Raw genomic sequence first — 26,605 nt, forward strand, 5'->3', positions numbered from 1 at the left:
TACACAGATAAGCAAAATGCAAAACATTCTGAGAAAAAATGTGTTCATTTTACACTTAAGCAAAGTCACTGTATAGATTTGACACATCAGATTTGCTCTTGAGTAATCAGATAATGGCAAATCTCCAGATCTACATGAGTCACGCAGTAATCAGATTTCAGCTTTACTACCAGCCAGTAAACTCACAGAAGAAGAAGTGACGTAAACATAATGTAAACCTCAAACTGGCCACAGCTTTTTTTTTTAAACATCACACCACTTTACCTGAAAATATGAACATACATCACCAAGAAGATCAAGAATATTTAAATTCTTCATTTCATCAAGCATGTATTTGGTTTCAGCGCCGTCCCAAAAGTGTTTTGCTGCCATTTCACAGCAACACTGCTTATTTCTGGTACCGCGGTTTGTTTTGTGCAGAGAAATCCGAAGAAATCAGAGTAAGAGTTTACATGCACTGAGAAATCTGATTACTGAGCTAAAATCCAGCGCTCTTTATCAGATTTCCTAATTGGATTTCTAGGCCGTACTCCAACTTAAAAAATCGAAGTATGCCATTTACATTACCATTTGAATAATCAGATAACTGCAGAAATCAGATTTTGATCAGATTATTGAGTGCATGTCAACACACTCAATGTAAGAATGAAAACATTTTCAGAACCATTTTAGCAAAACCTTTTTTGAAGGCAGTTTATGATTTACAGTGCTTATATACCACCAAAATATATGTATACACACGTAACACCCTAAATTCTGATGAATGTAAGAAGTCCCTTTTTGGATTTACACTGTAAGAGTTCTGTACTAAACAGCAAAACCTCTAAAGAAAGAATTCACCACAAGCAATTTTTCAGTATGCAAATGTCATTCATTTACTTAATTTCCAGTCAAAACAGCCAAGTACTCCTAACAACCACCTGGAAGACCTGGTAGACACCAAAACTGTCCCCATCAGATAAACAGCACTTAAAGCTTTCATCTTTGAGAGAGAGGAGAAAATCAAGCTGCTTCAGATCTGAAAACATCCACAGGTGTTTCTGTCCATCCTTCCACTGTGAGAAGACAACTCAGTGTTATGGGTCTGAAAGGATGTGTAGCTGTCAAGAAGAACCTCACTGAGAAAAGGAGACACATCAAACAAAGAAGCTGAACAATGGACTGACCACCCCAGAGTCCAGACCTCAACACCACTGAATGTGTTTGATTACTTCAGAAAATGATCAACCAGCTTCTAAGACTGAACTTTGGAGGTGTGTCTGCAGATTTCTTTGAGGAACTGAAAGTGAGTCTCCTGAAAAGAATGGAAGCTGTAATAAAGGTAAAGAGTGACACACTCAACACTCAGACATGTCATATTAGATTTAGATGTTATGGCTTCTGTGTAAAGTTTTTTTCCAAAACTGAAACATGAATATCTTGTCCTGTTTTGTCTGAAGATTAAATTAATGAAGGTCTAACGTTTGCATAGTATGTATGTGTCTCCTCTTACATTTTGCCATTTTTGTCCTATTTTATATTTCATTTTCTTCATTAACAAAAATAAAACATAAATCGTGGCATGTACAAAAGTTATGGTGTGTTTTATATTTCATTTTTAGATTTGATCATATTTTAATTTTTTTGTTCTGTTTCCTTTTCTCAGTGTGATTTTCATAGATAAATGAAGCATACTTGACACTCATGGTGGTTCATTTGGAGGCAGCGAGGTCCTGCGTGCGTTTGCGGCGGGCTTTAGCCTGGTTGGTGCGCAGGACCTGTCCGATGCAGTACTCACTCTCCAGCCCAACATCAGTGAGGCGGATATCACACTCCAGCAGGCTGCTGTTGTGAGACATTCCCTCCTCCAGCACCTTCCCTCCATCCTGCACAGCAGCAAAACAACACAGACAATACAGACAATACAGCACATCATCTAGACGTCTGGTTAGACTGGCTGCCAGTCATTACTGCTCTACACTGTACAAAGGTGGAATGCATGCTAGTGTATACTTAACACTACTGTTCAGAAGTTTGAAATAACTTGTAACATTAATAACTGTTTTATTTTATTCAATAAAAATGTATATTTTGATAGAGGACTTTGAATGTCACCCACTCCTTTCTCCCTGTAAATAAAGGTATGTATGTAATCCACTGAAAGTTAATTATTTTGGCTAAAATAATGCAGACCGATCTTTAATCTTGTAACATTATTGATTCCAGTGTGTTTAAATATATCACAAGGCATATCACAATCACAGTATGCAGCAATATAATCGTCAAATAAGTATTTTGTCCATGGTTTATATTATTAAGCCATTTCTGACTCCTGGATAGTGTTTCTCCAGAAATAGTCTGTCTTCTGTTTGGTTCTTCAGGTTCTCAATGGCTGGTTCACGTTTCCTCTGATTGTGTCCATCCATCTTCTAGCTGGTCATCCTCTTCCTCTTTCTCTTCCAAGCATAATTGTCTTTTCCACTGAATTGATTACTCTCAGAATGTGTCCAAAATAAGAGCTTCAGTTTGGTAATCTGGTCTTCGAGTGAGAGGTGAGGCTTGATTTAGATGAGGACCCATTTGTTTGTTTTCTTTGCCGTCCAAGGTTCTCTTAAAAGTCTTCGCCAGATGCAGTTCTTAAAAAAAAGTAAAAAGTTCTCAAATATTCTCTTAAAATAATCTTAATTCCTATGTATTCTGTGTTGCATTTTACCACATACCATAAATGAGGCAAGATGCATTTTGAATTTGTATTAACTGTCATTTCCATTATTTAGTTTAATCCAGTCCGAGGAGCAAAATGGCGGAAAAACATCAGATCAAGCGTTTAAAACATTTTAGCAAACAAGAACTAGAAGTGATGGTGCAAGACACAGCCACCAGGAAAAAATCCTCATTGGAATATATGATAATTGTGGGGTGACAGACGCAGATGGGCAGGAGTAGCAGAGGCAGCGTCCGTGTTAAATGATAAATTTAGATGCTTAGCTCATCAGCTCTTACAGCTTTAGGTGAGTTTGAGGCTATCATAAAGTTAAGAAAACATTTAAAAACAGAATGTTTTCAAGAATACCACTTATAATACATACAATATAACACTTCACTTGTTCTTAAGAAAATAGTTAAAAGAAAATAACAATTTGTAAGAAGTTACTTGAAGAATAACAATTTCTCATAATTTCTCAGGTTTTCTCTTAAAAATGAAGTCAAGAAAAAGCACACATTTAAGATGTTCGTTCTTAAGACACTTTCGTGAAGCCGGCCTCTGGTCTTTGTTTATAGAGACAAATTGTTGCATTTGAAGATTTTTTTTAAGTTCCTTCATCCTTGGTTTGCTGAGTGTCAATCTGTGCCGTATTGCTTGAGTGCTGGATTCTCTGTTGTTAAAAATTGATCCGTGTAGACTCTACTATATCCACATTTTTGCACAGTGCTCTTTCCTGTCTTCTTTATATTGAGCTGAAATCCTATCTTTTCACTTTCTTTAACCATTGTGTTCTTTAACCTTCCTTGTAACGGCCTTCAGGTCTTCCAGATTTCCTGTGATGAGTGTTTTATCACCACATATCAAAGGTCATTGATGTTTCTTCCACCAACCCTGAATCCTTAATTATCTTCTTTTAGTCCTATTTCTTTCATATGTTCTGCATACAGGTTAAACAGGTAAGGTGGCAGTGGGCAGCCTTGTCTAATTTAATGCCGATGTGGAACCATTCTGTTTGTCCATTTTCTGTCCTGACCGTGGCTTGTTGATCAGTGTAGATTCATCAGAACAATGAGATGCTCTGGTATTTCCCATGTTACAGAGAAAATTCCATAATTTCAAAGTCAAAGGCTTTGCTGTAGTCAGTGAAACACATATTGATCTTCTTCTTGAATTCCTTTTCTTTTTTAATGATCGAGCATACATCCGCAATAACATTCCTCTGCCGTTCCTGAATGTCTTGCAGTTCTCTTTCCATGTAAGGTTCTAATCTGTGTTGTTTGATCCTAAGTATAATTTTACTGGCATGTGACATTAAGGAAATTGTGTGTTTAATACTTGTAACCATTCAGCGAAGTTCAGATGTGTGTGGTTAAAATTGAGAAGACAGGCTTTATTTACACCAGGCAGAGTCGTAGTCAAAGTACAAGCGTGGGTCAAAACCAGGAAGTGATATATGATCACAAATTCACTTTCTTTAAAATTCATGTTCTTTAACCTTCCTTGTAACGGCCTTCAGGTCTTCCAGATTTCCTGTGATGAGTGTTTTATCATCACATATCAAAGGTCATTGATGTTTCTTCCACCAATCCTGAATCCAGGCAAACAAAATCCAGAGAGTAAGACAAAAGACAGAGTCGAAAATGCAGGCAAAAAGGTTCAGAATCACAAATCCAAAAAATCCAGCAAAGGTACAAAAGGGTTAGGCAAAAACAGAGTCGAAGAAACAAGATCGGCGTCAATAAACAGAGTGGGTCAAAACAGAAGAACCGCTCAGTAAGTTCAATAATGAAGCAATTCCTCGCAAAGAACCCTTTCTAAAGCCCGAGCTTATATACTACACTAAACTAGTCATATTACAAACACACAGGTGAAACCATTCAATATTCTGGTGACTGAGAGCGCTGATAGGTGCGAGGCTGATCGTCACTGATCACATGATCACCGCTTGACTCCTGGGTAATGGAGTCCATGAGGGACTCCGATTCTACAGGGAAGTCCGCCGTCACGTGATTTCCCAAGGTGTCTTGGGAAATATAGTCCGTAACACTAAGACAGTCCATACAAGGCGTGACAATACTCTAATACTTACTATAATAAGGCAGAATTACAAAAACTCTGAATACCTCTGGTAAAATTACATGTTTTGCTGATTTTCTAAGTTAAAATAAGTCAGCACATCCTCCACAGAGATCACCCTTCTGCACATTTTAATTATTTTAAGGTCCAAATCACTGCTGTTGGAACAAAACCTTCACCCACCTACAAAAAGGCAACTTCACAGGAAAAGAAAAACATTCAGAGAAGTAAATGGATAAATATTTTTTTCCAAGTAATTTTGGACTGTTGCTGTTGGTCTGTTTAGCATGAAATGTTGATACATAATCATTTGAAAAGGCCAGTTGACCTTTTATCAAAAAAAAAAAAGAAAAACTACCTTGTAGAGATACAAGGTTTTGTCTCGACAGCAGATATACTATATTTGTCTTGTATGTCTATTATATTTTTCTCTGTTCACTTATAACGTATGTGTGTTGTTATGTGCCAAAAATGATCATAATCATAATTAATTTCCAAATTCTCTTTATCCCTTAGAATTAAACAGTTTATTTTTGTTACCATGTCATTAAGACTGATGCATGCAAATGAGCTATGTTGTGATTGGTGTTCCTGTATTATGCCTCATTCAAAAAGCAGTCCTTGAAGGTTGAAACACTCCTTACAACTTCAGCGTGAGTGGGTGGAGGTAAACTGCAGGCTGAATACAGAAATATATGTAAATGCTTTAGTTTTTGTGACATCACTTTTTTGTGAGTTCAATATGGGCAGTAGTTTGTAGCTGAGCTTTCATATATGGACTGTATGGATTTAAAAAACTATTTTTTTTCCATGACAGGGATCCTTTAATTACTTACTGTTTATTTGCTGAATGTAACATATTGGAAAAAAAACATACAAAATGCCATGCACCAAATTTAAAGCACATTTAACATGTTATGTATAAACTCAGCAAATAAATAGAAATTGTGCGCTAAAAATTGTTCTCTGCGGAGGATATGTTAACTTATTTTAACTTAGAAAATCAATAAAACATGTAATTTGACTAGGGGGTGTTATACTTTTAGTCAGCTTTTGTCCATAGCCTAATTCAAGAACTGGATTATTTCGTGTATAAACAGAAAAGATAAAATGGTAAAAAATATAGAGTAATGAAGTGTTAAACAGGTCAGTTTTTCTATGCTGATGGACACCTGCAGTGGCATCGCCCGAATACACTGTAAACATTTGTTTTTCTTCCAGTTAAGCGACAGGCTTTTTCACTCACAGCAGCAGAACAGTGTTCCAAGGTCAGAGCACAGCGATGACCAAGCAGATCATATTCTGCACTCTGGGTACACACGGGCTAGACATCACGATTCTAGCAGTCTAATGTTTCTTGACAAAGGAGCCAGAGCTTTCTCCTGAATGAAGCAATTATTTCTAATACAATTTACTTTGAATTAGAAGCGAGCGGAAATGGGGGGGTAGAAGACCCCAGTGAAGAAGCAATAGAGATGATGAGACCCCCAGGGAGTGGTAATCCCCTTCCACAGCTCGGCCTGTTAGTGCACTTCTGTCCCGGCTCCATGAATAATTGAGCATGCTTTACGGTCAGACCGATGAGAGGGAACCTTTTCATGTTCGAGTTTGTAAATTGAGCCACTGCAAAGAGCCGAATCACATTAAAAACTGAATTCACTCAGGTATAGCTCATAATCTATTAGCATATGGCTAAGAACCATGTCAGATTTCAAACATGGCTAATCTTAAATCCTCCTAAAGCAAAAAATCCAATTTTTGCCTCTTAACCCTTAATGTAGTCACTCAACCAAGGCATGTTTGGTGTCTGGAATTTGCTTTAGTTTTAGCACTGCAACTATGAGGCTAACGTGGCTAACAAGTAATACAACTTATACCCCCCAATTAGCATGGTGCTAACTGCATTTCTAAATCATCATTAATCTCTAATAGACTCGATTATGTGATTTCCATCATGATTATGTGAGTTCAGCCATAACTCGGTCAAGACTAGATCAAAAATGCTTCTACGATAATGCTAATTTCCGCTACAATCCCTATGGGGTAAGCTAAGCTAACAGTGATTCACATGAACATTTAAACACAGACGTTTGAACCTTGTAAAATACATTCCATATGTTTTATTTGAAGCTTGTAACAGACATTACCATAAGTGTTATGTCTTATGTATCAGTTTTACAGTGACTCTTTCAGTAAAGACCCCTGGCACAGAGCTGCCGCCCCTGTTTTCCATTCCTAACAACTACAGCTCGTATTCACACTCAGTGACATATCTAGAACTTCCAGAGGGCCTAAAGTGACCTTCACTGTAAATCAAAATGTGATTTCCTGATTCCTCTATCACTTTCTGTTTTTTTCATAGTTAATTTGACATGTAAGGCCTTCAGTTCAGCTTCTGAAGTGCTGATGAATGGGAAAGCCTGCTTGGCTGTATCTACCTAGATACCACAAAGAAAACAATCCTGACCGGATAGTTTTTCTATGAGTGGTCCAAGATTTTAACCTTTTTGTTTCCAACCAAAAATGAACAGTATAAGAGTATTGCTACAATACTTTTAGTGTTTAAATACAATACAAAGGAACACTCTATTAAATAACAATGAACTACAAATTCTCTAGAGGCATGGAAGGCCCTGAAGGCTCCCCAGCATTAATATCCTAATTATTAAGTGCAGGTGTTTCAGCCACATCCATCACCAACAGGAGGATAAAATTAAGCACATAGACATGGCACTGTCATAGGATGCCACCTCTGCCACAAGACAGTTTGTGGAATTTCTATCCTGCTAGATCTGCCCCTGTCAAGAGTAAGTGCTATTATTGTGAAATGGAAGCATCTAGGAGCAACAACAGCTTTACCATGAAGCAGTAGACCAGGCAAACTCACAGAGTGGAGCTGCCAAGTGCTGAAGCGCACAGTGCCTATTCTCTGTTGAATCACTCACTAAAGAGTTCCAAATTGCCTCTGGAAGCAACATCAGCAAAAAAAAACTGCACATCAGGAGCTTCACAAAATGGGTTTCAATGGCAGAGGAGAGCTTTGGGGTTGTTTTTCAGGGGTTGGCCGAGGCCCCTTAGTTCCAGTTAAGGGAAATAATGCTTCAGCATACCAAGACATTTTGGACAATTCTGTGCTTCCAACTTTGTGGGAACACTTTGGGGAAGACCCCTTTTCTGTTTCAGCATGACTGAGCCCCAGTGCACAAAGTAATGTCCATGAAGTCATGGCTGGGTGAGTTTGGTGGTGAAGGACTTGACTGGCCCTCACAGAGCCCTGACCGCAACCCCATCATACACCTTTGAGATGAACTAGAACAGAGACTGTGAGTCAGACTCTCTCATGCAACATCAGTGTCTGACCTCACAAATGCTCTTCTCCTCCAAAATCTTGTAGAAAGCTTCTCAGAAGAGTGGAAGCTGTTATAGCTAAGAGGGGACAGACTCAATATTAATACCTATGGATTTAGAATGGGATGTCATAAAAGCTTCTGTGGGTGTAATGTGTAGGTGTCCCAATACTTCTGTCCATATAGTGTATACCCATATTTATAGATCACAGTATGTTATACAGTGCCAGAAACCATATAAGCAAGTCTATGTGAGAACACTTAACGATGTGGTTTAAGTGAAGTATGATGCTAACATAAGTTTCTATGACTTGTTAGCTACATTAGCCTCGTAGCTCTAGCACAATAAGAGAGATGCAAACCTTGGACAATGAGCGCATCTTCGCAGATTGTTGTATAGGGAAAACGGGGTGAATTTGTTGTTCCAGCACTCACCACTCCTAGTCTGTTGCAGGACAAGTTGAGGCTCCTCAGTGTTGAGTTTTGCACTAAAGCATGGGACAGTGCTGTCGCTGTGGGCTCCGTCAGCTCGTTGGCTCCCAGATTAAGGTTCTGCAGGGTGCTGTTCTTCAGTAGGGCCTGGGCCACAGCCTGGCCACCTTCATCCCCCAGCCGGTTAAGTCTCAAGTTGAAGTATAGTAGGGAGGTGTTTTTGGAAAGAGCGTGGGCTAAAGCCTGGGCTCCTGAACCCTGGATCTGGTTGTCGTAAATGTCAAGCCACTCCAGACGGCTGCGGTTCAGGAGCTTGCCGATGGCTCTGGCTCCTCTGTCGCCAATGAGGTTGTGCGAGAGGTCGAGCTCCAGCAGAGAGGGGATGGTCCAGCAGGTAACTCACGAGCGTCCGACACTTCTCATCATCCACTTTACTCTGATTGATTCTGAGAACCTGTTAAGGTAAACAAAATAAAAAAACAAGCAAAAACATCACCTAAATATAAAACTTTTCATATCAGTCACTTAGACACATCTGACATTTCATTTTTATTATCTTAAAGACATTTTGTTCTAAAAGACTTTTGCTTAAATACTTGAAGTTTGTTTCTAAGGCAAATATCAATATGCCTATTTACAGAGTTAGGCAGAATACTTTGGAACAGTAGCGATGGCTGAATACAGTCATGTGCAAAAGTTTGATCACCCCTGATCAAATTGCATATTTTGTTGATTTTCTAAGGGAAAATAAGAAAACACATCCTCTACAGGGAACATGGCACATGGCATCTTTCAGTACATTTCAGTGCACATTTCTATATATTTGTTGAGTTTAACATAATGGGAAATAACTTTTGCATATATATATTGCAACATAATTTTTTTTCCAATATGTCCAATATCCAATCATTCAGCAAACAAACAGTAATTGTTCATTAAAATGTGTAGAGGTGTGTTCTCTGTAGAGGATGTGTTAACGCATTTGCACTTAGAAAATCAACAAAAACATGTCATTTTATTGGGGGTGCCCACATTTTTGTACAGAACTGCTCTGAATACATTGTAATAAACATATTCAGAAACGTATTTCAGTACTGGACACGAAAAAGTAACGTTCAGAATATATATAGAATACTGCAATCCTCCTAGCAGGACTACCATCTGTTTCATGGTCTCCAAAAACCGAATGCCATATCCAATAAGAAAATTTTGCTGATATAGTGGGTAGATAGGTGATCATTAGTTAATAACATATGCAACATCATTCCATGAAATGAAATGAGTCCACTACCAATGCACTGATTTATCAGTCTACTCAGGCTTTAGCAGAGCTCAGTAACACTGAGATTAATAACTGATCATCACATTGATTTATCAGTCTACTCAGGCTTTAGCAGAGCTCAGTAACACTGAGATTAATAACTGATCATCACATTGATTTATCAGTCTACTCAGGCTTTAGCAGAGCTCAGTAACACTGAGATTAATAACTGATCATCACATTGATTTATCAGTCTACTCAGGCTTTAGCAGAGCTCAGTAACACTGAGATTAATAACTGATGATCACATTGATTTATCAGTCTACTCAGGCTTTAGCAGAGCTCAGTAACACTGAGATTAATAACTGATCATCACATTGATTTATCCGTCCAGAAATGTATCTGTCCAGAAAGCCCCACTAACTGCCAGTCTTTTTTGCTTGATATTAGGCCTAAACCTGGACTAAAATAATGAATCGCCATTCTTATTGCAATTTAGTCCAAGACAAAATCCATATGTGGAGCATTTGCACTATGCCAGCCTGTGGCCTGGATGCTATTCTATTCAGGTAAACATAACAGAAGTAAACTCAATCACAATAATCCAGTCAAACCTTCAAAGACTTGCAGGATTTCAGAGCTTTGGCCAGGAATTCGCAGTCACGGAAAGTAAACTCAAACAGATTCCATTCGAAGTTCATGCCACACCCTTTAACCCCATAAACCAGCTGCAGTTCCTCCAAGTTCGTCAGTTTGTCCAGCAGGATTCTGAAGTCAAAGTGATCCATGGATGGCCTGTCGTTGCCCACATCGCTGGCAGAGTCTGAAGCATCATCTTCATCAAACTTTGGCGGTTCTTTTATAGGTGGAAGAAGCTGAGATATCTTCAACCTCCTCACGTAGTTTTGACAGAATGGCACAACGTCCAGCACTGCTTTGGGGTCAGTTACGTCTGGAATGAAAAGTTCAATGATGTTCTCCAGATGACGCTCAAAGAACATGCGCTTCCAGCTGTGGCCATATTCAGAGACATCGCTTACGGCCCAGCGGCCCTCGCAGCAGCGTTTCCAGTAACACTCTTCGCTGATCAGGTTGGCTGTTACACTCAGAGGCAGAGATTGAGGAAGTTTCTCCAGGACAAACGCCTTCTGATCAGGCAGGAGCTCATCCAGAATAGGCCTTTCTGGAACATATCCGAGCATAACCACAAATCAGCAGCTGTTACAGTGAAACAAGTTAAATCAGCTGTACTGTGTGGAGACTGTTTTCAATAATATAAAATCAGTTCAGTTGCAGATTCATCTGTAAAATTATTTGAATATGATGCTAGCCCTGTGCAACTTGTCCAGAATGATGAGCTGTAGATGGCTCTACAATAACTGAGAAAGGTGTATAACATCAAGAATAAAATCATAATAAACTAAATATCCAGAATAATGCCTTGTATTTCAAAAGTAGTGATCAAATCAGGCAGATTACCTTCAAAAATGATTCTTAATAGACAATCACAAGATTTTATTTAGCATTTAATAACTTATTTTTTTCCAAAGACTTAAAGTAAAGAATAAACAGTCTAAAATACTTTTGGTATAAACTTTGTATAAGTTTATTATTGAATAAAATGACAGGTAACTCCAAACATAGTATGTGTTTTTTTAGTCTTCAAGACCTTTTGATTTGAATACTTATGCTTTAATGACTGACTTTTGTTTCTAAGCCAAATATGAATCAAATCAAATCACCTTTATTGTCACATCACATTTAAACAGGTGCGAAGGTGAGTGAAAATATTTGGTGTGGAGCCCCCTTGTAGTGCTTAAATACAAAACATCTTAAAAGTACATAAAAACATTAGACTCTAAATATACATTTACACATATGCATATAAATAAGGAAACTGATGCCTGTGTAAGAATTTGTTTCCAACACGAAAATTTAAAGTACCTATCTCATGGAAAACTACATTTATTTTGAAATAACCTGAACTTATTTGAAATAAAAGAGTTCATAGTTTGTAGCTTCAAATTTTGAAACATACCAATCAGTCCCCAGTCCACACAGCCCATATATGGAAACTAAGCTATAAAAACGCTCCGTTTTGAATTTGCTGCTTTTGTGATGTCATGAAGACTAATGCATTTACATACACCTGCCTATTCAGCCTACAGCAGTTTAGCCTGTTTAACTGTAAGGCATCAAGAGAGGTCAAGTTAAAATAAACTGTCTGTTTTTGGTGGATGAAACCACACAAATATCATAAGTGGTCATCAGGGAGAAAATTAAAGAATAAGAAAAATGTAGGATGTGAGCTCTTGTTCAAATGTTCAAATAAATAATTAAATAAAAGTTTTGTTTATTCAATGCCCTCCAACATGTAGTTTTCAGCAGCTAAAGGGTGGAAAACATTGGAGTATTGTATTAATTTGGAATATTACCATTATATTTGGAAGATAATAGTCAAGTACTAATAAACTTAATAATCAATCTTTTACTCATTTTATTTTCTAAAAGATCTGCTTCTTAGACCTTCTATTTTTATTTAGGCCTTTATTTAGAGTACTTGTAATAAATCTGAAAGGCTAGGGCAGTTTTCTTTATCAATAACAGCACCAACAAACAAAGAAAACTTCTAATTTATTTGTTAAAACATTAACTTTTTACTTTTACATATGTCAATATGTTTACACTGTAGTTTAAATGTGTTTTTGTTTAGTTTAATTGAGAAAAACTCAAGAAAAAAACAAAAACAAAAAAAAACAATTCTGTACTTTGTACTTCTGGATGTTTCTACAGCATCATTGAAGATTTCAGAAAACCGTACTGAATTTCTAGACTTACTTCTACCATATAGTAACAGACCCAAGATTACCTTCAAAATGTTTCACTATGTGTTGAAGACACAGGTTTGTAAGCAAGGGCACCACAGCTAGAGACCACTCTGGATCTTCAGCTATAATCCTGCGCATTCTTCGGGGGTCTGCAGCAGGGTTAATCTGTGCTATTGGTGGGTAAATGCCAGCTGGAGCTTTGCCCTTGGACATAGTTGCTGCTGGCATGTCTGTGCTGTCAAAAACACAGATGCTGTAGACAGAACCTCAGATGAGTCCTCTGTTTAGCAGAAAGCAAAATAATTAGCACATGATGAGCCAGACTTGCTCTGTAGTCACTATTAGGCCTTCAAACTGGGTACTAGGTTTGCTAACATCCCTAACTTTGTTTTTTGAGAGGTTTGCTCATTGCAAGGCACAAATGTAGTTTGCAACTGTGTAGTAAAACCCTTTAAAGCATGTCCATGAGCACTTAGGCTTATTAACGCTAAAATATTGACTTCACTGTACAGGAAACATATATGCGGCCTTGGCTAATGGGACAGGAACTCCACTATAGTGACTACGTTTTAGGGAAAAGAACAGATTTATTATAGAAAACTATGAATACCTACTGTGATATGTATGTTATTTAGTAGAAGTATTAACATATAAGTCACATTCAAATGAACAAGTGGTTAAATATGCTGTTGCTCAGGGTTTAAACGTAAAGAGGAACTCAACCAACTTTTCAAAGTTTCTGCATAATTAAACGCTTAAGATGTAAACAGAGTCATTCAGAGTGGTTTAGTGCGAAATACTCCGTTCTAGGAAAATCTCTAAAAGCTCCCTCAAAGAAAGTGATTACATGAAATGGTTATGAATATGCTGCCTGATGTCTTTTGAACTAAACCATGTTTAAAAAATACATTCAAATTTTATCACAATATTTTGGCACATTAGTTTTGTGATAAAGTTTTGGACGAAAACGTATTTTACATTTTAACGCATTTTACAACTTATTTTAATCTATTCATAGTGGAGGGATACATGAAGCGTGTTTTTTTTTTCAGATTTTCCACTATTTTACCATCATCAACATTCCATATAAAACTCAGACGACGCGTGTAGGTTCACTGGAGGTTTTGGATAGTAACTTAAATAAAATGGCTATATTTGTGTTTGTAGTCATGGCGACTCCTGGTTCCTATCAACCACCACTGTAAAGAAATCTGAGCCTCTACAATCAACCATTTCACACCAAACCACTCTGAATCACTTTGTTTACATCCCCAACACTGAGCTATGCAGACATTTTGAAAAATCGGTGGAGTTCCCCTTTTAATATTTTGAATTAAAGCGTCTAACTAGGTGTTTAACCATAATCTGCATAACCATCTAGCTAGACAAACACACAATACAGAACTTCCAAGGCAACAGTTTAAAGTTAGATATTGAAAATTTTAGAAAATAAGACTTAAATTCAAGTTTTTTAGAATTGTTTTCCTCCTTACCTTCACTTCCTACGCGCTCACGCCCGTAGAGTCTCTGGTCGTCATGGTAACATGTAAGCACTGCGCTGCGATTGGCTAGTAGTAGTAGTGGAGGCGGGAGTTTCAGGAATACCGCTGAGGAAAAAAGTAAATCCACTGCAGTTTAGTTTAATGGAGTTCTTACAGATTAATTTCAAAAACAGCTATTGATCCAAATCAGATTTAAATGTTCACCTACCTATTGTGGACTTTAATGAACAGTCTATCACTACTCTGTCATAGTCTGTATTTAAAGGGAGACACCGCTGATTTTTCATAATTTCTACACAATTACATGGTTAAGATGTAAACAAAGTCATTCTGAGTGGTTTGGTATGAAATGCTCTGTTCTAGAGAAACTTACCGAATCAGAATTGTTCACAGTGGTGGTGATAGGAACCAGACGTCCACCTCTAAAAGCTCCCTCACAGAAAGCTATTACACATAATGATTATGAATGCACTGCCTCATATCTGAGACACTGTTTTATGATAGTATGTCATAATGTTTTGGCCTAAAATGTCTTGTTAATCAATTTGTTTTAATCCATTCATGGTGAAAGGGTACATGCAGGATGCTGTAAGGCAAAATAGTCCCCAAAGAAAACTTATTTTTTTTAAGATTTTCCACTATTTCACTGCCATCAACATTACATAACATTGCTGGTGTAGGTTTAATGGTTTTGGAGAGTAAATAAAATGGCAGTATTTGTGTTGTAGTCATGGTGACCCCCGGTTCCTATCACCACCTCTGTAAAGAAGTCTGAGTCGGTACGTTTCTCTACAATGCACCATCTCATCAAGCCACTCTGAAAGATTCTGCTCATATCTCAACCACTGAGTTAAGCAGAAATTTTGAAAAATCAGTGGAGTTCCTCTTCAAGTTGGTGACTGGATACTGGACCTACCTCTCACTATACTGAGTTCTTTACCTGCTCATGTTAACGTTCTCATGTTGCTAGTTCACCATATTTAATTCTCGGTCAGCCTTTTTTAGACAAACTTTGACAGACGTCTCACACTAGTCAGTGGTTTCCTTTGGCATATCAGACTACTTCTGTTTAAACCTCAGGCTTACCTCATTTCGTTTTTCTTCATTTCTACTTATTGTTATTGTAAGTTTGCTGTCCAATGTGGATATGACCACACAATGAGGTTCCCCTTCTGGGTCTTGGTTCTTTTCAGTGTTTCAGTACTTGCTTCTTTTTACTATTTATAATCATGAGATCTATATAGAACCATTTCAAGCTTAAATGATTCTTTGCATGGTGAAATAGAAGCTCTTAACAATTTTAGGCCCTGCACACTTAAAATGATGATTCTTCAAGGGTTCTTTAGTAAAGACAATGGTTCTATTTATGACTATTGTCTTTGCTAAAGACCCTTGAAGAATTATCGTTTTAAGGGTGCAGGGCCCCATGAAAATATGTATTAGATATTTTGTATATGTTCATGTTAAATGACTCATGTTATGAAATATATACATTTCAAAAATAGCTGTTGTTTGCAATTGTTGTTATTAAAATTTAATGCAGCCCCACCTCTCAGTCATGGTTTTAACGGATTATTTAATGTTGTTACATGATGAAACAACTGCGTTACACAGACTGGTATGAAAAAGTTGGGGTAATTCTGCAAAAAAGTAATTCTTTGGGTTGATAATTATTCCTCTAAAACGTAATGGATTTGTGTTATTTATAACTTACTAGAAAATGTAATCTCATTACTTGCTTCTCTGCTATGATACTCCATTTTATCTCACTATATTGGCGAATAATTTTGCTTGTTTCAAGAAATAGTGCTTGAAACAAGCAAAATTATCTGCCAATATAGTGAGATAATTTCAATAAATAAAATACTGAAGAAGAAAAAGTCTAGAAATAAGCTGATTAATCTTATAATATTCTTGCAATAATCTAAAAATAGAGATATGAACTATATCAAGTAGATGATTTTATTCAAGATGATTTCGAAGTCTCAAATAAGTTAAAGGGCCCACATCATGGAAAAGCAAACTTCCCTCACTTTTTATTTTTTTTAAATAAAGTAATATGTAAACATTGTTAAAGTTTTAAAACATACCATTCACTCCCCAGTCCATCCAGTCCATATATGGACATTAAGCTGCAAAAGCAGTCCACTTTGAATTGATTATTTCTGTGATGCCATAACAACTTCAGCTTCAGCTCTGAGTGTGTTTTGAATAAGCAGCAAAACAGGGCAGCCAATCAGAACAGAGCTCATTTACATATATCAGTCTAAAGGTGCAGTGTGTAAGAATTAGTGGTTTCCAGCAGATTGCAATGAGCTGAATCCCCCCTCACTCACCCCTCCCTTGCCGAGGGTGTAGTAGAACTTACGGTTTGTCCTGATTCAGTTTTGCTTTTTTATGTTTTCGCTTCATTGACAATGAGGATTCACTTTCCCTCACTTTTTCTTGTGCTAAATAATAAGTATGATTTATCAAAATTTAGGTTCTCAAATTTCTCACAACACAAAATGGTCATTCAGCACTGGCAGCAACCACCGATTCTTCTTTCTACATTTACCAACCAGAGCTACAGCGCCACCAAATTCAAGTTGCCACTTCAACGTAAAAACACGAAAGGCGCCCTCTGGAGCCAGTGTTTAGTCCATTTGGTTAGTCCATTCTGGGCTACTGTAGAAACATGTTGGTGCAACATGGCGGCCTCTGTTGGAAGAGGAGCTGCTCCCTTTGTAGATATGAAGGGCTCATTCTATGTGAAAACACAACAATTCATAGTTACAGGTGATTATACACTAATGAAAACATGGTTTTGCATACAATTTTACATTTCTGCTAACAGACCCCTCTAAATCTTACACACTGCACCTTTAAGGTAATAAAACAGCCTGTTTAATTTTGAGGGATAAAGAGAGGTTGAAAAACACCTATGTATAAATAAATCATGTCAATCAAAGAAATTAGAAAAATGTAGTATATGGCACCTTTAAATTTGTGCATCCAGGAAGCCCCATTCCTGCCTTTGGCCTACAGCCCCAGAATCACTAAATCCGGCCCTGGGGCTTAGATGTTGATTTTAATAAAGCGGCTTTATCACCGTAAAAAAGCTATATGCAAATGTATTTTAATCGAATTTCCAGAAATTAACCCCCAAATGAGCATCGCCAAAGGAGACAGTGTCAGGAAAAACACTGAGAGGAACCAAGACTTGCCCATCCTCCTCTGTGTGAAACAGAAAGCAGCACAGACGTGACAGCAACTTCTACTCCACCACAGAGAGATCTGAGTGAACGTGTGAAACACATGGAGACAGCTCTCTGTGTCCATGAACATGAAAAACACTACCACACCTCACATCCTCACTGCTTCAGGTGTGAAAACAGTCAGAGAATTCAATAAACACTTCAGTCTCACTTTAGCGAGGAAATTTCACACCTTTACAGAAAACTAAAAACCTCACTGTAACAACACTATCTTGTTTTTTTATGCTACCAAAGTGCTTCCAGTATTAAGCATCGCAGTATTAAGCAAAAATAATGTGTGTAAGAAAAGTAAAACGGCCACAGTCTACAAATAAGAGAAATAAAAAACTGTTTTACTTATTTTATATAAGACCACATGATCAAAGTCAACCATCTAATCTAAAGCTATATCTAACCTTTAATTTGTCCCCCTTCGCTGCAGTAACAGCCTCTACTCTTCTGGGACGGCTTTACACTAGATGTTGAACATTGCTGTGAGGATTTGATTGAGCATTAGCGAGGTCAGGTACTGATGTTGGATGGTCAGTTCTGGATCACTCCAAGTCATCCCAAAGGTATTGGATGGAGCTCCATCAGTCCAGAGAACACAGTTCCACTGCTCCACAGCCTAATGCTTGGGGCCTTGTACCCCTCTAGCTCACTCTTGGCATTGGGCATGATGACTTTAGGATCATGTAACTGCTTCAGAGCATCCCATTCTATTGTTCTATGCTTTTCTGTGGAGATTATTCAAGCTGTATGAAGACCTGTGTCAGCAATGCACGTTAAATTAGCTGAATTTACTCACTAGAATAGCCTCCTGGATACTCTAGGAGATGTAGTGTAAGCTTTGTGGTTGTGTCTTTGTATTTATGTGTATTATTTGTTCACTATTTGTTTCTATATTGCACCTTTATGTAAACATCATTTTCTCCAAGACCAATTACATGCAAGTGTATTCATTTAAATATGTGCATCGTTTCAATATAAATAAAATCCATTCAGTCAGCTCCCGAGTGACACAACTGTCTAAGTTTTAGTCCTGCTGTCAGGAGGTCGTCAGTTCAATCCCTTAAGATGACACAGCCATCTGTGGCCGGAAGTTTGAAAAGATACAGTGGAGCTTCATGTGAAGCAAATTAGGCTTTGCTCTCTCGGCTCCAGCCTTAAAAAGCTTGGTTTAAAAAAGGGGAAGTTTGTGTACAAAGTTTGAGTTGGTCATAAACTGTTGCTATGGAGTGCCAGATGGTTGCTAAGGTGTTGGTAGGCTGTTGTTATGTTATTGTAAGTGGTTGCTAAGATGTTGCTTGGTCATTCTTATAGTATCCCTGCTGGTTGCTCAGGTGTTGCTGGGCCATAGATAGATTATCCCTGGTGGTTTCTAAGATGTTGCTAGGCTGTTGATATGTCATTCCAGGTGGTTTCTAAGATGTTGCTAGGCTGTTCTTATATTATCCCTGGTGGTTTCTAAGGTGTTGCTAGGCTGTTGATATGTCATTCCAGGTGATTTCTAAGATGTTGCTCGGCTGTTGCTATAGTATCCCAGGTGGTTTCTAAGATGTTGCTCGGCTGTTGCTATAGTATCCCAGGTGGTTTCTAAGATGTTCCTTGGCTGTTCTTATAGTATCCCAGGTGGTTTCTAAGATGTTTCTTGGCTGTTCTTATAGTATCCCAGGTGGTTTCTAAGATGTTGCTAGGCTGTTGATATGTCATTCCAGGTGGTTTCTAAGATGTTGCTAGGCTGTTGTTATAGTATCCCTGGTGGTTTCTAAGGTGTTGCTAAGCCATTGCTATGTTATCCAAGGTGTTTGCTAAGTTGTGGGTGGGCTGTTCTCATAGTATCCCAGGTGGTTGCTATTGTGTTGCTAGGCCATTGCAGTGTTATCCAAGGTGGTTTCTAAGGTGTTGCTAGGACATTGCTGTATTATCCAAGGTGGTTGCTAAGGTGTTGCTGGGCTGTTATAGTACCCTAGGTGGGTTCTAAGGTGTTGCTAGGCCGTTCTTACAAGCACTGCTGTGTCTGATCCACTCGTACCAGCACAACACACACTAACAGACCACCACCATGTCAGTGTTACTGCAGTGCTGAAAATGATCCACCATGCAAATAGTACCTGCTCTGTGAGGGTCCATGGGGGTCTTGACCACTGAAGAACAGGGTAAAAGGGGGCTAACAAAGTATGCAGAGAAACAGATGGACTACAGTCTGTAACTGTAGAACTACAAAGTGCACCTATATAGTAAGTGGAGCTGATAAAATGGACAATGAGCGCAGAAACAAGGAGGTGGTCATAATGTTATGCCTGATCTGATATATATATATGTATATACAAAAAACAAACAAATATACATACATACATACATACAACATCTAAACCACTTATCCTTCTGGGTCGCGGTGGGGTGCTGGAGCCTATCCCAACTGTCATTGGGCGGAAAGCAGGATACACCCTGGACAGGTCGCCAGTCCATCGCAGGGCAGACAGACAGACATACACATTCACACACACACTCACTCACACCTAGGGGCAATTCAGCATGTCCAATCAGCCTGACTGCATGTTTTTGGACTGTGGGAGGAAACCGGAGTACCCAGAGGAAACCCACACAGACACGGGGAGAACAGGCAAACTCCACACAGAAATTAAAAAAAAAAAAATATAATTATAGATATATATATATATACATATATATATTAGAGATGAAATGATATTAAAATTTCATATCACGATTATCATGACCAAAATTATCACGATTATCAGTATTATCGCGATATTATTCACGTGTTGAAAAGTAAAATAAATTTTAAATAAATAAATACTGATACACAAACTGAAACTCGTTTCACCAACTTTTATATTAACACAAATAGAATTGGCAGCAATATGCACTTTTTGTTTGCATAAACATTAAAAAATAAGGTCAATACATTTTTAGTATTACTTTTGTATTACTTACAATACTTGTAATACTCTGCAAACAAAAGAATAACAAATGTGTTATTATTATTATTATTATTATTATTATTATTAATTACAACTAGGGATTTCCCTGCATAAAGAATTAAATCTGGACCAACTCTGAGGTGGGTCTTAATGGAGAATTACTACTTCTAAGACGTGCTGCACTCGGGGGATTTCTGTCCGAACTGCAGCTGCAGCATTATTGTGCCGTTGTGGCGCTGAACCCTTAATCAACACAGCGCACCAGGGAAAACAGCCAAAATCACAGAGGAATTGCGTGACCGCGCTGTGAGCTGCTGACAGTGTAGAACTCACAGTGTGAGTTCACCTGTGGAGCTGCTTCACTAAAAGCATTTCAAAACTAAAACACTTCGCATCTAAACCGCGGCAGAAACACTCCTGAAGTTTAATCTCTGAAACTGCTTTTCCTAAAAGCGGCACAGCGTTTACTCGCGCGAGGTCCCGTCTCAAATGTAGTGCACTATGTAGTGCACTTCGTGGATCATGAAATAGCAAATCCTTCACCCAAAGAGTGCAGGAAATGTTCCACTAAGTCATTTATAATCAACGTTAACAACAGGTTACTAATTCCCTATTTAAAACTCAACTGCTTGTTAATGATGATCGTGTTTGTTTGAACAGTAGCGCCCTCTGTAGGGGACACTGAGTGATTTGAGACGGAGTTACTCTCCTCTCAGACAGTAAACACTGCAAGCGAGAGAGCTCAGAACTCAGAGCTCATTTTGGAGACTCTGCTCCACAGAAATGTGTGTTAAAAGCTTTAGTTTCGATTCACAGTTGATTCACCGATTGTTTTTTTTTTATTGACGCTAAAAGCTTCATTATTTATTAACGAACCATAAGCATACATTAAACCACACAAACCGTGACATTTCTTCTATTTCGAAGTTCCCACAGACTTCTCCGTTAAAGTTAACCTTGCATTCTTGCAGGTAGCGGGTGGTGGTCGCGAAAGATGACTCGTAAGGTTGGGTGTGTTGCCCCCTTTCGCCGCTATTTTCTTTCGGCCTGTTCTGCAGACAGGGTGGTCATCTGCAGACAGGGTGGTCATCTTCAATTAACTTTACTTCTGCATCCTTATAAAACCCAAAATATGACCAAACGTCAGACTTGGTCTTCTTAGAAGGCTGAAATATCTCTGAATCTCCGAGTTTTTCACACCGGGGTAATCGACCGCGGTTTTAACGTATTTCAAAGTTCAAACGGTACTACTAACCGTCATTAATTTTATCGCGGTTTACCGTGAAACCGGTAACCGTTTCATCTCTAATATATATATATATATATATATATATATATATATATATATATATATATATGTATATGTATATATATATGTATATAGTGTGTGTATATATATATATATATATGTATATGTATATGCATATATATATATATATATGTATATGTATATGTATATATATATATATATATATATTTGTGTATGTTTGTGTGTGTGTGTGTGTGGTGTATGCTATTTTGAATGTGAATGTCATGTCTAAGAGAGTTAGCGTGCGAAATGACCTTTGTCCCTTTGTCACATCATTGGTGGCAATTACATTTGAACTTTTTCACTACTGCACAAAAGACAAAATTGTGCTGATGCCTTTTTTTTTTCATGTGGAAATGATGTTCACATCTGAACTAAACAAATCCAGTGTGTTACTGTTTTCAATGCACATTTGCATTTGTATTTTCTGTGAACTACTCAAATGAATGGTGAGGAGGCAGAGGTTAATCCTGCCCTGCAGAGACACTGCGGCTCATTTCTGAATCATATTCATGAGTAAACAGTGATCCAGCGCTGGCGGAGTGCCTCTCAGTTTATACAGTGCTTAATTCCACTTGAAAGAGATGCTAATTTTAGGGGATGAGGGGGTCTGAAGGGTCTCCTTCAGTAACACGCTCTCAGCGCTATTTCTGTCTCTGAATTAAATCTGGGACGCAGCGTAAATCTGTCAATTAGCAAAATAAGGGTCATGGCAAACCGCACTGTAGCACACTGGAGCAGACATGATAACAAAGCAGGGCATCATCAGTGAGATCAGACTTGGGAATATCGAGAAAACCGTGAGAACGGAAACAATGTTACAGGATGCTGCGCTTGTGAGAGTTTCACACTTCTCAAAAAAGGACCTCAACTACAAAGGTGTGGAAATGTCTCTCACTTAAAAAAGCTGCACACTAAGCATAAAGCTTTGTTGTGACTGAGTGTGAAATCACCTGAAATACCACAAATGCACAGAGATTTTGATCCTGCGAGGGTATTTTTAACCATCTAAACAACAAAGTCATGGAGGAAGTACATTTGAACATAACTTATGGGGGGCTTCAAAGAAAGGGCTCGTATCAAAGAAAAGCAAATTTTCTGTTTTTTTCCCCAGATAGAAAAGTTTAAAGTATATAAACACTGTTCGTTTCAAAATGTAATCTAAATCCAGACAGCCCATGTATGGAAATTAAGCAGCAAAAACAGGCTATTCTGAATTCACTGTGTTTGTGATGTCAGAAAAATGAATGCGTTTACACAAATACTGCTATCCAGCCTAATGCAGTTAAGCCCGGTTTATTCACGCTTTGAGATTATAAGCAGTGTTTCAGGCTAGACCGCATTTTGAATGAGCCACAGCCAATCAAAACAGATCTTATTTACACACACACACACACACACACACACACACACACATATATATATATATATACATATATATATATATATATACAATATCAATCTCAAACAAAAAACAGCCTTTTTAGCTGTAATGGGTTAAAGAGAGGTTGGAAATTGGTCTTGTAAAAATGAATTGTGTCCATGTTGGTACATAAACTACCCAAGTGCATGTTAGAAAAATGCGGGTTATGGGCCCTTTAAATAATTTTATCAAATGAAATTAATTTACTACAGTGACTGCAGATAATCGTGTTTGTTAAAGGAAGTATAATTGTCAGCCAGTGCAGTAAAAAAATGTGACTTATAATGTCTACGTTTGGTGAGAAAGAGGTTAAGTAAATTTTAAATATTCTTAATATTCTGCAAAAAATAGTATTTTGTCAAGTAAACTTAATTTTTACTTGTTTTAAGTCATTTTATTAAGTAAAATAGTCTCACTATATTGGCAGATAATTTAGCTAATAATTTGTTTTATGAAATGTACAGTGAGATAATTTAACTTGAGAAAAGTAAAAATGTCTAAAAATAAGCTAAACAATCTTACAATAAGTGCGCAACCATCTCAAAATAAGAAATATTAGATATATTGACTAGAATTAAGACAATTTCACTTGACAAGATACTATTTTTTTGCAGTGTACAACAATCGCTGGTGCTCGCTGCCTTCCTCGGAGGAGGTCTTCAGGTCCTGCTGCATCAGCAGGGCAGCTAACACCCTGGAAGACCCATCTTATCCTGGTCATCATCTGTTTGACCTGTTACCATCAGGCAGACGCTACAGGTCCATCATATCATGGACAAACAGACTTAAGAACAGCTTCGACCCGAGTGCAATAAGAGAACTGAACACTGCACAATGTTGACATCCACACTGCCATCCAGGCATCAACAACACAGGAATAGAGTGTCTACCAGCACCTTTCAAACACTTATTGTATTTAGCCTTCTGTGGTCTGAGGGCATTTTCTTAATTTGTGCAAATCTTCTTAAATTCTCCTTTAAAGGCTCTTCATAGAACATGATACTCATATGATTCATATCAAAATGCTCTGTTATCTTTATCACTACTTTCCAAAACTGCTTCAGCAAATTCAGCAGTTGTAAACTCTCTGCACGTCATTTCACATGTGACTCTGATGTGAACAGAATGAAGAATAAAGGGTTTCCGGCATGATGGGTCAGTGCTTAGCGGTTTCCTGAGTGTCCGTTGGTCAGTTTCACACAGAATGTAGACGGACACACGAATCCACCAGGTCCACCTGTATCTCAGCCCCTCTTCACAGCCTCATAACTCCAGATGTGAGTCATGTATGATCTCATGATAAAATGGAATGGAAAGGGCGACTCTGCAGATTCAGGAAATGTTTCAACCATATGTTTGCGCTGACTTATCACAAAGAGAGAGAAACAGATGTAGAAACAAAGAAATTGATGTCTGGACCCATTCGTGGACCCCGAGATGGAGAAGTAGTTCAATGTATCAAAATCAGTCATAATTCTTTTTTTCATGACAATTTTCCAACTTCTCTTTGAGCCGGAAAACTAAACTCGCCTTATAACTTCAGGGTGAACAGGCGGAGCTAAACCGCTGTAAGCTAAATAGATGGATATATGTAAACACATTGTGACATCACAAAACCAGAAATCAAAACTGTTTGAAATCAAAGCTGTTTTTGCAGCTTGATTTCCATATATATGCTGGGAAATGAAAGATATATTTTGAAACCCTTTTTTATTATTTAAAGTTAATTGTTTGCTAAGAATATGAACCTGTAGCCTAAATTCATTGTCTATACGGGCCCTTTAAAGTTCTTCTTCCCATGCATAAGTACACAGTACTAATGAGCATCATATGCAATCATATTTAAATGTGAGAAACTTGTAATATTACACATAGCCATTTTATTTACTATCCAAAACCACCAGTGAACCTACATGAGTCGTCTGCCTTTTTGAATGTAATGTTGATAATAAAATAGTGGTGAATCTGAATATCAAAATGCTCTTTCTACATCCTCCCTGCTATGAATGTATTTTATTTAAAAATAGTTTAAGTCAACAGACATCAGGCAGTGTTTTCATGACCATTTAATGCAAGAACTTTCTGTGAGGGAGCTTTTAGAGTTGGACTTTATAACTTTCTCTACCACTCTGAATGACTTTGTGCACACGTAATTTACCTAGGCATGAATTTTGAAAAATCTGTGGAATTCCCCTTCAAGTCCTTGCCCTAGCAGGACTGCAGACATGGCAAAGGACATGATATAACAGTCCTAGATATTACCAAAGCCTTGCTTTTCTCATCGTTCGATTACATAATTAGCGGCCCTTCGTCAGACTGGGCCTGAGTCAGATGTATCTGTGTGGACGGGGCCCTAATTACAGACTGGATGTGATAAGGCAGCAGGAGTGTGAAGGAGTTAGAGGTAGCTGTGGGGGAAAACGTCGCTGACATGGTTCTTTTCATGACACATCAGGGCTGAGTGTCCTAGCTGTGGCAGCGGTGGCCCCAGGGCCGTCCGTCACCGTCTCCCTGTTGAAACAGCAGCTGACACACACACGCTTCCCTGTGCACCGCGCCACTAATGGACTGGCATGTCAGAGGTCCCACCCCAGCACGGATGGCTCTGGATGCTGGCGGTGAAATGCGTTCTCTGCGCAAAGCCCCAGTGGACTGAATCACAACTTGAACAACCCACAGCTGCAATCAGCCCAAATCTGAAGCCTCATCGATCATTTGGCGCATTTGTGTAACACACAAAAATGCCAGATTCTAGGATACCAACTTAGTCTGTTAAGATCTACCTCAACAAAGGCAGAGGACATGGTTTTAAAAACAGTGCTGTAATATACTGGACACTTTATCAGAAACCCCCTGCCCCCTTTGTAGCTCCACCTTGCAGGTGTACAGTTAGAGACTGTAGCATCAATGGCCAGTTTCTGATCACACAGCTGCCACTATCATGTCAGTGATGTCAGCATCACTGCTGTGCCATGAATGGACCACCACCCAAATAACATCTGGACAACAGCAGCACTGTGGTCAGAAACTGACCAATCATGAATGGGGTAGATGGGAGCTGATCAGCTGCAACAGATGGGCTTGTCTGCAATTATACACTTGCACAATGGAGCTAACAGTAGATGGAGCTCATAAAGTGGATGTACAAGGAAGGTGTTTCTAATAAAGTGCCCACTGTGTGAAACACAAGGTGGGTGTTTCTAATAAAGTGACCACTGTGTGAAGCACAAAGTAGATGTTTCTAATAAAGTGGCCAGTGAGTAGAAGCACGTGTTTCTAATAAAGTGACCAATGTGTGAAGCACAAAGTAGGTGTTTCTAATAAAGTGGCCAGTGAGAGGACATACAAGGCAGGTGATTCTAATAAGGTAACCACTATGTGGAAGAACAAAGACTTTCCAGTAAAGTGGCCAGTGAGTGTGCTATCTATCTCCATGGAGGTTACCAAATGAGGCCTTTAGATTTCCACACAAAACGTTTCCTCACATTGTTCTATACAAAAGGTCAAACACTTGTTTGATTAAAGTACATCCCACAAACTAAAACGTGCAAATTACTTCT

General features: G+C 38.2%; 1 protein-coding gene across 1 annotated transcript; it reads right to left on the reverse strand.

Annotated features, from left to right (window-relative positions):
- Window positions 1–1,691: 1,691 nt before the first annotated feature.
- tcte1 (t-complex-associated-testis-expressed 1) lies at window positions 1,692–12,906 on the reverse strand. Its single transcript, XM_036582803.1, is given in 5 exon segments — window positions 1,692–1,865; window positions 8,545–8,922; window positions 8,924–8,995; window positions 10,417–10,985; window positions 12,672–12,906. Coding segments are annotated over 5 exon segments (1,380 nt in total). The 5' UTR covers window positions 12,859–12,906.
- Between the last annotated feature and the right edge of the window lie 13,699 nt (window positions 12,907–26,605).

Source organism: Colossoma macropomum, unplaced genomic scaffold (assembly GCF_904425465.1).
Source record: "Colossoma macropomum unplaced genomic scaffold, Colossoma_macropomum, whole genome shotgun sequence".
Classification (NCBI taxonomy): Eukaryota; Metazoa; Chordata; class Actinopteri; order Characiformes; family Serrasalmidae; genus Colossoma; species Colossoma macropomum.